Source organism: Artemia sp. Qi Xiang Cuo, chromosome 4 (genome assembly GCF_049724085.1).
Source record: "Artemia sp. Qi Xiang Cuo chromosome 4, ASM4972408v1, whole genome shotgun sequence".
In the NCBI taxonomy this organism is placed as follows: Eukaryota; Metazoa; Arthropoda; class Branchiopoda; order Anostraca; family Artemiidae; genus Artemia; species Artemia sp. Qi Xiang Cuo.
Window position 1 is genome coordinate 85,370,501 of NC_142797.1, and position 18,081 is coordinate 85,388,581.

The 18,081-nt window shown below is 36.0% G+C and overlaps 1 protein-coding gene across 1 annotated transcript in view; it reads right to left on the reverse strand.

Annotated features, from left to right (window-relative positions):
- Positions 1-187: 187 nt before the first annotated feature.
- The window catches only part of LOC148953561 (phosphoinositide 3-kinase regulatory subunit 4-like), a 108,219-nt gene continuing 90,325 nt past the window's right edge, over positions 188-18,081 (reverse strand). Inside the window, 4 exon segments of the mRNA XM_089088005.1 lie at positions 188-1,604; positions 5,553-5,771; positions 12,673-12,836; positions 15,216-15,575. Coding sequence (XP_088944131.1) covers positions 1,307-1,604; positions 5,553-5,771; positions 12,673-12,836; positions 15,216-15,575 — 1,041 coding nt within the window. The 3' untranslated portion in view covers positions 188-1,306.

The following is an 18,081-nucleotide window of genomic DNA, read 5'->3' on the forward strand; positions in this document are numbered from 1 at the left end:
GAGAGAGAGAGAGAGAGAGAGAGAGAGAGAGAGAGAGAGAGAGAGAGAGAGAGAGAGAGAGAGAGAGAGAGAGAGAGAGAGAGAGAGAGAGAGAGAGAGAGAGAGAGAGAGAGAGAGAGAGAGAGGAGAGAGAGAGAGAGAGAGAGAGAGAGAGAGAGAGAGAGAGAACACCACAACACTTGTCAAAGAACCTCCATACGACCATTTTTAGATACCAACAATAATTTATTCTAGATGGCTGTTAGTAAGGGGTAAGTTGCTATTGAACCGATTACAACTTCAGTGAGAGGGGTTAGCAACAGGTACTGTCAGAATTAGTAACGTCGCACTGACCATGCTTTTGGCCAGAATAATTGACGAGAATCGCCGAAACAATTGGTAATATCGCATTGATTTGCAAAGGTTGGCAAAGTTGAATCAATGCCACACTCGACGAAAACAATAAGCAGGAATCACTGCAACGCTTACCTAAAAGCCTACATTAAACCCTTTTGAATTATACAATAACATATCCTTTATATTTTTGCCCTATGAATTGGAGTATCGGGGAAAACTTTCAGTATTTGTAAAGTACTGGTAGAATTAAAAAAATAATCTTTGGAGGAACGTTTTAGCTACGAACGATTAGCAACGCTGAATTGATCATGCATTTTGCGAGAATGATTAGTGAAAATAACTGAAACGCTAAGTAACATTGTATTGATTAGCAAGGATTAGCTAAGATGCATCAATGCTACGTCTGACGAGAGCCTTAAACAGGAATCGCTGCAATTTAAAGTAAAAAGTAAAGAATGGGGTATTAGACTTTACAGTCCCAACCGACAGTCATGATTTCCATTTCCTAGCCTTTCAGCCAGGAAGTGCAATGAGGGGTTGGGGACCAGCCATCCTGTGCTTTCGAACACCCTTTCTGTTTACGTTCCCCTGATCTCTCCAGGTACCCATTTAGAGCAGGGTCGACTCTGGCTGAGCTTACAGAGTCACACCAATGACCCCCAATTCCAAACCAAATAGTCAGCGACATTATGACTTTAACCCCTGTCCACTCGGACAAAGGATTTTACGTCTAGCGTGCTAACCACTCAGCTAGGACGGCTCAAAAATTAACAAACTTAACATTTTGATTTCTTTCCTTGTAATACGTGGTAATCCTTGCTATAATAAGAGGATTACAGGAGCATCGATCATAGATTTGGTGGGAAATATTAGTGAAAATCACCGTAACGACTTGCAACATTACATCAATTAACAAAGTCTCATTAATCGCAAGTTCGATGAGAGCAGTTAGCAACAATCACCATAATGCTTACCTAAGAACTTGCATATGACCCTTTTCAGTTGCCAATAATAATTTATCCTCGCTAGCTGTTAATGAGGTGACAGGGTCACCATTGCATCGATCATACGTCTGACGAGAACGATTGGCAACACTGTTAGCTTCAAATCGAATAGCATCAAATAGTTTAACAGTGCCATCTGAAGAAGCAGATGCAAAAAAGCTTGTATCTGGAATAGTTACTAACCTGAAATTAAGAAACAGAGCTCTAGAGACCAGTTTATTAGGGCTAATTTTCGTCGTTGTCTTAAAAAAGAGAAAATAACGTACCCAGAATATTGGGAGATTTAGGAGTTAAAGTTCAAGAACAATAAAAAGAACTACAACAAAATGGCAATGGGAATAAACTATCACTAGGCTACAACTAGACAATGCCAATCCTGAAGTAAAGTAGCTTTGAAAATTTGTTCCTTTCTTTATTTTATTTTTCTGAAGACTTTTTCGTTTCATTCAGGGTCACTGCTCAAAGTATTTTTATATCCACAGTGCTTTACTCTTATCCCACGTAAAGATAATTCTTCAGAATTAATTTTTAAATTGAGAAAACAGTTCCAAAGTCTGAATAAAAAAAACAAGATTTTTCTTACGGGTCTCTTTCGGCATGGTCTAGACTTTGCCTTACTTGACTTAAAGCTCTTGCTCGGCAGCGTCGCCAGCATAGAGGGAACCAGACGTTAGCGCCGTTGGTCTTCTCCAGAGTGACCTGTTTTGGGCGAGAATAGGAGCTTCGCTGGGGTCAATGCCCCACGCTGTGATTCAATCGCGGATGATATCTGCCCATATCATACGTGGCCTACCTCTGGGGCTTTTCCAGCCGTTTGCGGTTGGATCGAAGTCAAATATAAGTTGGGTAGGTGTTTCAGTGGGTAGGCGAAGTAAATGACCGTACCAACGCAGCGAGCGGAACTCAAGCTGTTCGGACAGGGGTGGTAATTTAAAGGACCGGAGGATATCCGGAGGATATCCCCCCAATACATATTCGACAACGCCCAAGCAATGCTAAGAGCCAAGAAGAGTAAGATTTGCAAACTATCAGTACAATGGGCTCTAGTATCCATTAAAATGGCATAATTCGTATGTTTTTGCCGCAGGTGCTTTACCTTCTGTATGTATGCCATCTCGCATAACAGAGAGTACGTCATCTCTGATTGACAATATTTTCTGTACGGCTACCTTGATCCAAAATTATGTTTTAGTGAGCGACATTTCCGATCATTTCCCTGTTTACTCTAGATACTGTTTTGATAAACTGACTATTGAGAGGACTTTTGAGTCTGGTAAGAGGCCTTTTAGGTTTGGTGAAGTGGAATTGATGCTTCTTAGCTCAAGATTGGCAGAAATTCCTTGGGGTGGTTTTGAGAGTGATTCTGATTTTTGTAATTTATTTGATACTTTTTATGAGTCTATTAAAGACGCTGTTCTTGATATTTGTTCTGTTTCACCTTCTAATCGTAAGTTTAAGAATGCTTTTCCTCTAAATCCATGGATGACCCCTGGTCTCCTTAGGAGCTGTAGGAGATAAAATAATCTCTAGAGGGCCTTTAAGTCTGCTAGCCCTTCAATGAAAGCTATTTGCTTTCAGCGATTTAAAATTTATAGGAATATTTATAATTCTGTGTGTCGAAAGGCCAAGTCCCAGTATTATTTTAATTTGTTTTTCAGATTGTGGTAAAGATATACGAAAAACTTGGCAGGTTATAAATTCTGTGCTTAGGCCCTCTTTTCAGTCTCCATCAGCCCCTTCTTTTTTGGATCTCGATGGCAAAATTATCGAAGGTGAACTAAATGTTCAAGATGCATTTACTTCATATTTTGCGAATATTGGTAAAAGGACCGCTTCGGCTGTTGGTTCTTCTCCTTCAGGATCCAACTTCAGGTCTTATCTTGGGCCACCTTGTATGAAGTCAATGTCAAACAAATACAGCTTAAAAACAATAGGGACATTTTTTCAAGACAGTGCAATTTATACTAGTGAATATTTCGGCCCTATGTCCAAGGGCCGTCTTCAGCACAACATTAAATAAAAAAATATATATAAAAACAAACTTACATTAAAATACGAAGTTTAAAAAACCGCTTTTAAAAACCTTTAAAATAGCCCTAGCATCCTTACTTCAACGAAGTTCAACCAGGACTGATAAATAAAATGACGAGAGAGGATGAGTTCATTCAAACGAAATAAAGTGAAATTATTAACTGCAAGTTTTCAGAGCTAATCTTGCTTTTTTAGCAGCTAGTCCAAGGCCTTTTTGTAACGGGTTCAATATTATTGTCAATTGGTTTAATAAAATGTTTTGTTAGATCATTTTTAATTAAATTTGAGCATAAAGAATTCAGTGAGTATTCTCCTAAGTCTCTATTTAAGGAAATATTTTTATTTATTTTGAGCCTAATTTCGATTGATTCCCGGACCACCTGTTTTATGCCCAAATCACTACTAATGAGAGAAGTTTTCAAAAAGTATTTTGTGGCTTGGATTATCAAATATATGGCTAGCTAAAGCAGAATCAAAGGAGTTATTAAAATTATTAGCAATTAACGCTTTGTCTATGTCTTCTTTATGCTGGTGTATCCGTTTTTCTAGATTCTGATGAGTTCTGCCAACGTAGTAATTGACACAATCGCATGGTATTTGATAAACCCCTCTTTGGCGAGTAACTGGGGTTTTATCTTTACCGGAGTTTAAGAAATTTGTGATTTTAAAATTATTGGTGAAAACTAAATACAGATTGTTTTTTTTTTGCAAATATTTTTTATTTTTCTGGTGATTCTTGGGATGTACGGAAGATAGATTCTATTAGAGGGTTTTTCCGGAGCCTCACATTGTGAAATATCGTTGAATTTACGAAAATGTCTTTTTAGTCTATGGTTAATCGTATTATTGACAAAAGGAATGGGGTATCCGTTGCCAAAAAGAATATCTCATAAAATTTATTTCTGCTTTTATGTATGAATCGGAGCAAATGTTCAGGGCACGGTCAATGAGAGAAGTTACAACTGCTCTTTTAACTTGTGTGGGTTGATTTGAATTAAAATGAAGATATCTATTGTTGTGTGTTGGTTTTTTATAGATAGTGAAGTCAAAATTATTAGTATTACGGATAATTAGCACATCTAAAAATGGTAGATTATTTACAAATTCAATTTCTAGGGTAAACTGCAAATTTCTATCATAAGTATTAAGATGATCTAGGAAACCCCGAAGTTCAGTTTCACCATAATTCCAAAGTGAAATTACGTCATCCATGTAACGACCCCAATAGACATGTTTTAAAAAATAAGAATTTAATGCCCAATTTTCAAGGTTCTCGACATAAATATTAGCCAGTAGGCCGGATAGAGCTGCTCTCATTGGTAACCCATTTATTTGTTGATAAAAAGAATCACAAAACTGAAAATACATTGAAAACTTATTACAGATTTTAACAAGATTAAATAAAACTTCACCATCAATCCCTGTCACTGAGTCTTCGATTAAGTGATAATTTTCATCTATTTTGGTTTTTAATAATTGCTCAGAAGTAGCCACATCTATATTCGTGTACATGGAAACAATATCAAAACTGCTAATTATTGTGTTTTCTGAAATATTTGTGTTATTAAGTTTTTTAACCAAATCTGCCGAATTACTGATGTAGGAATTTTGTGAATACAGTAAAGGTTTAAAAGCTGTGCAAAGCCATTTTCCAAGATTGGAAGCAGGGACTTTAGTACATGCTACGATAGGTTATAGGGGAATACCTTGTTTATGCAGTTTTGGTAAGCCGTAAAATTTTGGACAGAAACTACCACGGGGGTAAAATTTGTTGTATAATTGTGGTGTGATTTTACCATTCTGTTTTAGCTGTTTTAATTCAAAACATGAGAGATTCCTCTTCAATTATTATTTAAGTATGACTTGACAAGTGACACTGCTATCCTTAGCTATCTCGTATATTTTCCTATGCAAGAACACTAAACTTAAAATTTTCCCCATCTACTAATTTTGGAATTTTACGACCCACGTTTTTCGTTGCGGTAGGAGTTTGTGTTGCTCAGCTGCAGAAGCACTAAAGTAAAGATGGCAGTATTTTGGAGGGGGGAGGGGTAATTGAAAGTAGAGTGATATAAAATGGAACTAAATCATTAGGGTTAACCGTACCAAAACTACAAAATAAACTATTAAAAGGATTCCTGAGCAACATCATGTAATTTCAACTAGCATTTGATAAGTAACTTACTATCACTTGACACAGAGTCCTCCATACTTAAGAGTGTCCCCTTGCTTGATATTTCACTGTCATTAAATCCACCCTCTTCTGAGGTTACATCCGTAGCTATGGCTATACCTTCCTCGTCATCCAACCGACGGTGATGCACACCAAGCATTTTTTCCCATTCTCTGTTCATTACTATCGGAGTTTCAGGTGCGTTGACGATCGGTTTTTCTTTTTGGCTATAAGAGAAGCACTATTTTAATCATTGGTTCAAATGATCGTTAGATCAACCCTTTTTTTGAAGACAAATACCTTATTTGGCTCCTCGTGGACTTGTCTCCTTAATAACCAGGCTTATAAATAAATTAAGTGACACTCTATGCAGGGGCGTCCCGAGGTGGGGGCGGGGAGGGGTGAGCCAGCCCTCCAACTTTTTCGGCATCCGGTAAAACTTTCGCCGATGGCGAAAAATTCGGCAGTAATTTTGCAAAATTGGCCGAAATTTAGCAAAATTCTTGATGTCTGCAGATAATTCGGCATAAATCAGGTAGCGATTCGGTAAAATTTACGAAGATCACCCCCTCAATAAAATGAGCCTCGGGACGCCCCTGCCTCTATGTGTCTCTTTGTAGATCTATTAGCATTAATTTGAAGTTTTCCAAAGGGGACGATAAGGCTAATTTACAAAACCTGATCTTTTTGCCCTATGAATCGGGGTACTTGGAAAACCTTTTGTATTTCATAGGAAAATGTAAAGAAATGGTCGAATCAAGCGAGGAAAGTTTTATCGATGAAAATAACTGGGTAAGAATTATAAATAACGAAAACTTTTGGATATAAATGCACTCAATTGTCATTTTTTTGTTCTTTTCGTAATGACATTTATTGGCATTTGTGCAAAGATAGTCCCACTACTAAACTATCAAAAAAATCGAGCTTTCTGTTTCAGTCAATTTAAAAGAATGAAGAGCTTAAAGCTATAAGATCAGGAAGGATGTATCAAAGTCCTGCGCTGAGACTTGTCCTAAGCCCCTCTCCAACTTGGAAAATCTGAAAACCATTCGCATAAAAATACGATTTTCAATTAAGGGAGGGAAAATTTAGCCCTCTCCCCCACAAAACGGTCCACTAGCCCTTTCAAGTATTGGCGTGCAACTGTGCAATACTCTACATTAATTAATAAATATGAAATCTTACAAATGATTCAAATGAAACTTTCAAATTGTTATCTACAATAATTGTTCATTTTATATGGACATTTGATAGCCTAATGTACGATGATGGAATGCACCGTACCCCAGCCAATTGTTTTAAAACACTGAAGGGGTTTTAATAGTTCGATTTATAAGCTGTCCCAGAATTATTGGGACAAAAATTCGTGCATTGTAGGCCAAATCGGCCGAGAATAGCCAAATTGCCGTGTGATCCACGATCCACAAACATGAAACATAACGCTGTTCAGCGTAGATGGCCTAAACCGGGATGCTTTGTAGTAATGTATGAGCGTGTAGATATTCTAGCTTCTGGATTTAGGAGTTGTATATTTTCTTTTATTTTTAATAATGATATTGGTAAAACCTCCCGTGTTTTGATGGCTCCTGGCGGGTGATGATCTGTCCATGAATATGATTGCAAATTTAACTGAAAATGATTAAGGTTCTACAGGTTTGTGGTGCTGTTTGGGTGATCTGTGCTTCATAGGATCAGGTTGGATTATCTTGATCAAATTTCGATTTTTTTTGGTGATATTGTTCGTTTTAGTTAGTAGTTAGTGGTATTTTTAGCTACCCCTATGGATTCAAGTTTTTTACTTCTTTGGGTGGCCACTAAACTGATATTGTTAAATTGTTATGGTCCTGGGGTGATGATTATGAATATAATTGCTCTCTCTAAACGGGATCTACGGCTAGAAGACATGTGGCAACTAGTCTCACAACGAATCAACAAATGAAAATAATGAAAAAAGAAATCTTGTTAGTTGTTTGTTTTAAGTTGAATTGGCCAAGTTAGTGGCTAATTTCTGCGCACTCGACCTCGTGATAAGTTTATACATCCTTCGGATGTCAAATGAACCTTTGTTGATACTATGATGTTTATTCAGAATTAATCTTATCTAGTAGGGTTTCACGACAGAGGTAATGTGGCTAACTGATGTCACTTTCGTTTTGATCAATGACTCTAATTTTAAGAGAGTTTCTGTTATATTTATTAGCATTGGACTAGAATCGTCCCATTACTAGGCTTCGACCTAGCGTACTGCTGCAATCCCAGATTCACATATATTATTGATATTATGAGCGACATGCATTATTTGTCGAGTGGGTTTCGACAAGGCAATTCTGATGATGTACTTTTGCTTCGACCAGTCTCTATTCGAAGGCGTGGGTTCAAATCTTACCAGCATTGGTATATCGACTTATAGTTTGATAACTACTGCGCAGCCTAGATGACATATAGATCATTCATAAAATGCAGCTTGTTGAGTGGTCAAAATTTATTCACTTTTAGAAATAATCTTCGAGGTTTTGGTTACAAAAGTTCTTTAACCGCAATATACGATTATCCTTTAAATACTGAGCCAGTTTGAACAGACTCTCTACGATGTTCAATTTATTCACTTTTAGAAATAATTATTTTAGTTCAAGTTTTTAACCTAATTTCTCAAATGAGCCATTTAACAACTTCTACGATGTTCAGTGCAACTATCTTGGATACAAAGAAAAAAGAAAGAAAACCTATCCCGTTTAGGCAGAATGTTGTAGTGGCTGCCACTTTTCTTGATTTTCAAGCCAATATAGTCCCCTTGCTGTTCAAGCCAAGGGACAGAAAGTTTCCTATACAGGGGTTTCGGACAAGGCGGTTCTAATGGTGTACTTTTTGTTTTGATCTGACTCCTCTGTTAGGAACTATGGGTTTTTATATTTCTTAACATTGGACGTGATCGTCTCTTACTAGGTTGCTAGCTACCGCTGCAACCCGGATTCTTTAGCCATTGGTTGTAAGGCGATCACCCGTTAAAAAACGTGCATATATACATATGTGTACATATCTACTTTCTTTAAACGAGCAACTGTGTTTGTATGTACGTACGTATAACTTTTTTCTTGAAAAAAGCTTCATATATTTTTTTTTGAAAATTGGCACCATGGGATTTTCTGGCATAAAAAACAATCTAGATAGGTCACGAGTTTGAGAAAAGTCGTTTAGAGCCTTAATTTTGGGAAAAAATCATATGAATAGCGTCACATTTCTTTACATTTCAAAAGCATGAATTATAACATCTTTCCCAGGAGTACTCGTGTCATTTTTAGTATTCCTGGTGCGGGCAAAATTATACAAAATGACAAATGACTCTGAACAGATAAAGAAAAAGGCACGGAACAGGAAACAGCACACATCTTAATTCAACTGAAATTGCTGATTTGCCACCTGATGACTTGAAACTAAAGAATAAAATGATGATTATGCCAATGCGGAACTTAGATATTTCAGAGGACTCAGACATTGGAGTTTTCCTGGTTGTTACTGAATTATATCACAACGCAATTAGAGAAAAAATATAAGGGCTAGAAAAAAGCTGGGAAAGAAGTTTGTATCTATGATGTTATGTTTAATTACACATGATTTTGAATAAATCCAAAGAGCTAAAGCAAAAGGCATGGGAAAATGTCATAGGTAATGAGGCACGAACAGAGATCTGCGACAATATGCATCATAATGAATTCCAATGAAAACAATGGACAACGAAATCCGTGGTTAGAAGAAAAGCAACAGGGATGACTACAGTGAAATAAAGGAACGTGTTACCAGAAGAAGGAACCGGAGGTGCACATTAGCTCTTTGGAACGTTTCTGAGAAAAGACTTTTCTCCTTTTTTCTGGCTAATCCACCTGAAGTATCGAATCTCACGGAAAAAAGACAGTTAATTGAGAAGTGTGGCATTAGCAATACTGATTTTTGTATCAAGTCATCAAAAAGTTGTTGGCTGATAAAAGTTTTCGATCGGTTTTCGGTAGAAAATATCGCAAAAAACCTCAAAAGTAATACTGTGACAACGAAAGTGACCGAGCCCGTCTACATTAGCGTTGTGAAAGGGATACCTAGTTGTGTAGCAGAAAAAGACTTAAAAACTGCCTCACTAGAATGCACAAGAGCTATCCGTATCGGAAGCTCGTCAACTTTCAAAATGTATTTTCAGACAGAAAGTGCCCTTTCCTCTGCAATCCGACACGGTATTCGGATCGAATGTGATTGCTTTCGGATAAAAAAAATTCCTGTTTATTCCGAAACGCTGCTACAATTGCCAACATTATGGACATGTAGCTTCCGAATGTAAAAATGCGGCAAAGAGTGCTAGATGTTCTGGAGGACATACCTCCAGCCGTGAGCAACCTTGTACAGCCCCTATGAAATGTGCAAATTGTGGAAGTAAGAGACATCCCTCTTATAGCATCAAGTGTAAAAAACTAAACGAAGTTTCGAAATTTCCTGGCTGACTCACCAACTCATCCATTGTTACCCTTGCTGAAAGTTTCTTTATGCATAGTGTACGAAGAGCAGTCTTCCTGATATCAAATTGATTTGATTATTTATGGTGAAAATAAGTTTTTAGTGTTCATGTTCCTTTTTTCTTTTTATATAGTACTCCGTCACTCCCCTTTTTGTAGACGGGTAAGAAATACATTATTATTATTATTATATGTATATATACACGTTTTTTAATAGGTGATCGCTTACAACCAGTGGCTAAAGAATATCAAAAAGGGCTCAGTTGAATCGGAGTGATTTATAAATTACACAAGAGGTTCAGGCGTAGTAATTGGCCATTCTTGGCCAATTGTCTTATCTTGTAACCAGAGATTTATTTATTCATTATTTTCATTTGTAGATTCGTTGTGATGTTTGTTGTTACATGTCTTCTAGCCGTAGATCCCGTTGCGCTTCATGTTCGTGGAGCATAGACATTTTGGCCATTCTTGGCCAATTTGGCCTACAAAGCACAAATTTTTGTGCTTTGTAGGAAGTAGGAATTGGAATACCGGAAGAAGGAATTGGTTTTAAGCATCTATGGTACGTGCAAAATCACACAATATGGCAAATGATTCTTATGGCAAATCACACAATATGGCAAACTTAAAACTAAAAAATATACGAGATAATTGTGCTATTGTATAATTTAAATATTTCAGAAATTACTATGGAATAAGAAGCGTGTTAATAAACGAGGATTTAAAGTCACCCCAGAATTTCTTAGTTCAATAAAAAATTGTAGATTTGCTACCCATGACTTGAAACTAAATAATGAAATAACAACTATGCTAATACGTAATTTACCTATTTCAGAGAGCATAGGCAATGGAACATTCCTGGTTGTTACTGAATTATATAGCAACAAAAGTAAAGCAAAATAAAACCACTGAGGACAAGCTGGGAAAGAAAGTTTTTGGCATCTAAGACATCTTACATGATTTTGAATGAATCCGAATAGTTAAAGCAAACGGGAAGGAAAAATTACTGAGGCAGTGATGCACGAACATGAAGCGCAACGGGATCCACGGCTAGAAGACCTATGACAACAAGCATCACAACGAATCCACAAATCAAAATAATGAACAAATAAATCTGTGGTTAGAAGATGTGCAACAGTGAGAATCAAAACGAGTCTCAGGAAAAAAGAAATCCATTGGAATGGATGATTCTTTAATGCAAAAACAGGAAGGAGGAATTGAATTCACGCCAGAATCTCTTAAGTCAACTGGAATTGCTTATTTGACAACTCATAACTTAAATCTAAGGAATAACGGGATGATTATGCTAATGCACAATTACCCAAGATCATATCACTCTTTTTTTGCTTTTCCCTCTCCCCTCCCTTTTGTAAAATTATTCAAATTTTGTTATTATAATTAGTTTTTATAGGTAACTTTAATTTTCGCATATTTCGAAACCGCACAAAAAGAATATTTTTTGACCTATACTTTACTTTAAAAACAGTTAAAAACACCAATCTCTGGTTTGGTTACTATTGAAAAAGATCACTCATTACTTACCTTTCAATAAATCAAAAGAACAATAAAAACTACTCTAAACACGAGTGAGAGTTGCTGAGAGGTAGAGAGAGGAGTAAGAAAGAAGAAGAATAAGAAATATAGCGTAAAAACATTACATTCACTATACAAGCAAGTGGTACAATATAAGCAGTTAGTGGAAAATAACTTAATTCACAATGAGAATTTGCTAATACCGGGATCTAGTTAGTGCTAACATCGTCAAATCAGTTAAAACCAAACCCATTCACAGTAGAGATTCAGCTAGCATCGAGGACTGAATCGAGCCGAAACTGAAGTTCCATCAGTTTGAAAGTTCAAACTGATGAATATGGGGAGGAGATACTGGAGGTCATAAGAGCTAAAGAAAATTTGTACCATAACTGATGTAATGACTATATGAGATCTGACATTAAGTCCAATAGATAGGATCGTTACAGTATAATGCGAATGTCAGTGTTCAAACTACCCATTGGGAATGGTGATATCTGATCACTAGCATCAGCTAATACCAGATTTCAGAACGGCCCAAATTTTGGTATTAGTAAAATTACACTGTGAATGGGCCTTCAGTTTTATAGGCAATAGGCTTTTGTAGTTAAATTGTTTACAAAAAGTGTGGTTCAATCCCGCCTTCTAGGGCTATAATGAGAGAAAGGTTAAGTTGGGTAGGGCACGTTCTGCTGATGAAGGACGACAGATTGCTAAAGATTGCACTTTTCAGTAAACCGTCTATGGCTAAACAGAAAGCAGATTATCCACAGTTCGGGTGGGAGGATGTCGTAAAGAAATTATTTAAGGGAAATGGAAACTTCCTTGGAGGGTGTAAAGAGGATGGCTTAGAATAAATTGGGATGGAAGAGGAGCGTGCGTAGCTTTGTTGGCCTAAGGTGGCTTGGTGCTGCGATGAGTTGTTAGTAGTAGTAGTAGTATTCATTCATTCAAATAAAGATTGTTTGTATTCCGCATGACTTTAATTATGTAGGATTGATATTATGTAGGATTGATAATTATGTCCCATTGATATTGTTCTAAAACAATATCAATGGGACAAAAAGAAGGAAAAAAAGTATCAGAAATTATAGGTCCTTACCTACTAGTTGGTTTTGCAGACGACAAACTGCAAAGATCAGCAGAGTAAACAGGTACAGGCATTTTCATCAGATTCAAATTTAGGACTCCACTTAGATCAGTCAAAGTAATCTTCTTTTGTGCAATTGTAGCTTCACGATGACCATGAAGCTTTTTCAAATGATCCTATAAAGTGCCACAAGTTCAATTGCAAAGGCATTTTTGACAAAAGAATATCATTTTTGTCAAACGAAAACAATAAATCCATGTCGCTATGAAACCATTTGAATTCGTCTCAGATTTTTTTAGAGAAAAATTTAAATTTTATAAATAAAAATAAGTTATCAGCCATAATTTACAAACCGTCATTTGGTGGGGAGAATTCTCATATTGTATAATTGTTTCTTTACGTGAAAAATCTTCTAGTAAAATTTCTTGAAAAAATAGTTTTAATACCTCTAAGAAACAATACTCTTGGGTACGACCAAAAGCTTTATGCAGATTATACAGTCTTTCTTTCTAATAATATTAAACATTGTATATAAATAATTATCTATAACCAGTCATTTCGTGCAAAAAATTTCGCGCAAAGGATTGAAAGGGGAGAGTCGCAGCCATTGTACCACGAAGTACCAAAAACTGGTAATTCAAATAAGCACATATGATAAAAATAATGATAAAACAAGGTTCCTGATTGGCAAAAGTAGCGATTTTAGATAAAATATCCTACACTCTAAAACTAAATGCTTGGTTGTACCCTGTTTTGCAAATATAGATTTGTAACTACTGAAAATTTTGCAAAGATACTCTCCAGAAATTTTTTTCATCGATTTTGTGCTCTCCTTAGCAATTCAATTTATTTATAAACTTGGGCATGCAAGTGTTAGCCCACAGAAAAAATTATTAAATAATAAGTTTTAAGCATGATTCTTAGAGCACGTAGCTATTTACGGATCCGACCAATCTGAAACTTTGAGTATGAACTCCTTGAATCTCGACAATCCTAAAGGCAGATTGAAGGTATTTTGTGTCTTATCAACAGACACACAGACTTGCACGAAAGGTATGGATTCCCCATTTGTAGATTTATTTCTTAAACTTTTGACCAAACCAAAAAAGCGAAGCTATACAATTTCTTGGCAAAATTTTCTCTCCATAGATAGCGCCATTTCAAAAGTGACCACGTACAATAGGCCACTATCAAAGCAGCAAAAGTCCGCTTGATTATAGCAAAATAATATTCATAACTTAACAAACAAATTTATATTATGAATTTTAGCTCTGAATATGATTTTGCTGCTCAATACTTTCAGTGCATCCAACTATCGTACATAAATGTAGGAGATAGTACAGAATGCCGTAGTACGTGTTAATGAGTCGCTAGTGACCGAAAGGAAAATATTAAAATGAGAATTTCTATGGGCCCAAGGAGCAACATTTTTATGGACCCAAGGAGCAACATTTCCAGTCATTGGTCAGACAACTTTGGCTACTTTTTATTTCCCACTATATGTATAGAAGCCCAGAATGCCTTTAGCGAGCATTCAATACATTTTTTTCTTTTTTTTTTAGCACGAGTTGACAATATTAGAGGGAAATGAAGATTGGTATATCCAGACTTTGACCTTGGTTTTTCCTATTAAGTGAAAATCGAAATTTTTCTCCCTATTTCTTGTTTAAGTCAACAAAACATTTTTTTTCCGTCTCTCTCCAACCCCTGGAACCTAACTTCAACTTATTTACCACTTGCCACTACTCTTGGAAGGACATTAGTCACAATCATAAATAGTCGTAGTCGAAATCAAAAGTAGTCACAGTTGTAAAAAGTATTAATAAAAGTCGCAGTCGCAACCTTGCGACTACTTTCAGAAAATCTTAAACAAGATCAAAAAACCGTGTTAATGCTGGTTGTGAAAAAGGCGTATCAGCAATATCTCAGGTATGGCTAGGGGTATTAAGTTGAAAATTATTGTGACTACCAAATTCCTTATCATATAAGCTATTCAGCTTAAAAAGTTATGTCCTACAGCTGTTTAAATTTGAATATTACAGATAGGAGCTTTATGTAATCCATAGAAAGGTAGCCGCAACATTTGCAACAGTTTATAGTTTAAACCAGATTTAACATGGGGCCAGCCAGACGACTCTTAATCCTAAAAAGACAATCAGTAAGGGCACATGATCTCAGAAATAGGAGAGAAGAGGCGAAATTTACCCAATTTTTCTACAATCTTCTTATAATATGATACCCAGTCGCAAATACGAAACAGACACTAATATGATCGAGACACTCCATCGGCATCTGAAAGTTCTTTTGTACTTAACCTAAATAAATTTGAAAATATGTCAAACACTAAAATGGACACAAAAACAAAGAACCTTTATCTAGGGTATATATCAGAAAAACTTGCTACTCTAGCACAAGTAACAAGTCATCTTCTGTCTTTGAGTCACTGATGCAGTTTCTCTTGGACAGAATAGGATTGAACAGGGAATCCTCCTGCTTATTAAGATCAGATGGTTCGAACAATCCTGATAAAAAGAAGACGAATAAGAGATACTCACTTTGAGAAGAAGAACGAGCATTTCGGTCTGTTTTGTCATTCCTTCTGCAACAAGTCGACCAAATATATTTTTCATCGGTGCAACAGCTTCCGTATTCGAAAGATCTAATTCCCTTCCAGATGCACGAGCTATCTTCCTCTTCTCCAAGGTGTCCAAAAAATCTTTCAATTTTGGCAATCTGACAATGCTGTCGAAAACAGACCGAGGGATGGGTTCTAAAGCTAAGTAAAGGAGCAGAAACTCGGACTCCATTGAAATAATCTGCTTTTTAAGGAATGGTTTCAGGATTTTGGCTAGTCTACCATATACATCAGCAGCATTGAACAGTCGAGCACAAATAGACAAAAAACGTGCAGCACTCTAGAGAATAAATTAGGGTGTTATCAAACTTATATAAAGAATTAGAAAAAAAGTAAGAAAAATGATTTACATATCTACACAAAATTTTCATCTCCTTATCATGCAAGGAATGAAAGGCAGTAGAGGAAAGAAACAAAGATACGACATCATTAATACATAATACGGTATTTATTGTCAAAAAAAGAACCAGACCATAAAAATTAACAAAATAATACCAGCCATAATAAAAATGAACAAGCTATCAATATAATTGAACTTGCACAAAAATCAAGTTCGAATATCCTACCATTTCCAACCTGTTCCATACTTACCCGAGGAGTCTTCTCTACCGCCTAGAAGTATTACAGTATTCACTTCAAATCGTATTTCTCAAACACTTCTCATCAAATTTCACACAGACCAAAAGCTTATCTCTTAGGTTCTTTAACCTTTGAGGCTCAAACGTCAAATAAAACACTGTTTTATTTTTATTCCGACACTTTGGGCATGAGTAAAGGCCTTTTTTTTCTAAGATTCCCAAAATACTGTTTACTTTCTCCAAGAGGTAAACGAGCCTGCCTTATTTCAACAGCCCACCTTAGAACCCCTCCCAGTCAAATCCAGCCTAAAAACATTATATTTTCCCTGGAGGTATCAATTGGAGGGGGACAGGAGGTTAATTTCCCACTAGATTTGAAAAACTAGTATCTTCAATAAAGTGTCACCAGGTCTGAACTAAAGGGCCGAATACGATGGCTATATACAGGTACTATTGGAAAACCATTATTTATCAATTTAGGTTGTTTTGGCAACTCAAAGCGCTGCAGCAGCTTTTGGTCATAAATATTGCGGGTGCAATACTTTAGTTTTGTCTCTTTACAACGGATTAAACGCTGTATATGACTTCTATTGGGTGTTTCCCCCTTTTTTTTGAAAATCACGCACATCTTCTCAGGCTCGTAACCTGTTATGGGTAACACTAAACTTAATGAATCTTATATATTTAGAACCAGCATAATAAGCTAATTATTCTGATATGTTTATTAACATCAAAATTCCGTTTTTTACAGTTTCGGTCACTATTGAGTCGTGTCGCTCCTTACTTACAGTTCGTTACCACGAACTATTTGATTTGGTCTAAAATTTGTATCAAATTCGTATTCAGCAATTGTTTAATTAATTATATTATTTAAACTATTTATTATATAATTATAGTAATGGAATCTTTACTACGGGTTAAATGCTGTAGCTGTCCGCCCCTCCAAACTTTTAAAATATCATGTCCCCAGAATAGATTTTTATTAAGAAAAATAATGGCACGTTTCTTAAAGAAAGTCCCAAAATTCACTTTTTCTGCTTAAAACCAACTTCAATCTTTACTTCCTGACACCAATGTTTACGCTTTTAAAAGCAACCACGTTTTTTTCCAATCTATTTGATAGTAAATAGTTTCATTCCAGGCGCTCCAGGCATTCCAGACTAAATAATTTCATTCCAATGTTTACGCTTTTAAAAGCAACCATGTTTTTTCCAATCTATTTGATAGTAAATAGTTTCATTCCAGGCACTCTAGGCATTCCAGACTAAATAATATCATTCCAATGTTTAAGCTTTTAAAAGCAACCACGTTTTTTCCAATCTAATTGATAGTAAATAGTTTCATTCCAGGCACTCCAGGCATTCCAGGCTAAATAATTTCATTCCAATGTTTACGCTTTTAAAAGCAACCACGTTTTTTCCAATCTAATTGATAGTAAATAATTTCATTCCAGGCGAGAATTACCAATAGCCTCAAATGAACATCAGTAATATGTAATACATATAAGTATTTAATCCCTCTCCCACGTTTGTGACCGTACTGTAAGATATCTACTTACACTGTCCCCGAAAGCGATAAAATTAATGTTTCTTGACCTAAAATACATACCAGAAACCAATAATAGGCATACGAAACTACAGAAGTTAAAACCCTTTTACTTGCAAACGTTGCAAAGCTTAGTGAAAACGGGACTGAAGACCGCTTAGTAGATGTACTTGTAAAAAGTGGATAATTTTCAGTCAATGAGGGAAAAATAAACTAGGAAAAATATAGGAATAACTAGAAAAAATACAGACATTTCGGCGAATACCTCCAATAGGTCAAGCCCCACACATGAAAAGTTGTAAACTTTTTTAGTTGCAAACGATGCAAAGTTTTATGCAAAACGGAACCAAACATGGCTCAGCAAATGTCTTAAGAGGATTATTTTAAGCTATAGATACTGAAGAGAAGACTTCCATTAAGCTTTTATGCACAGTTTTTTGCTTACAAGTCACTCTCCCTGATATGGATGAAAACGCATGCATCTCAGAAACCAATAGTAGATACATCAAACAGGAACTGCCGTAAATCATTTCACTTGCAAACGATGCATGGTTTTATGAAAGGTGGGACCAAAATGACCCCCTTTCAAAAAAGGGGTCATTCTCAGGTGATGAATCACATAGAAAAAAATAAAGATACTTATGTTTAAATATTTAGCTTCGG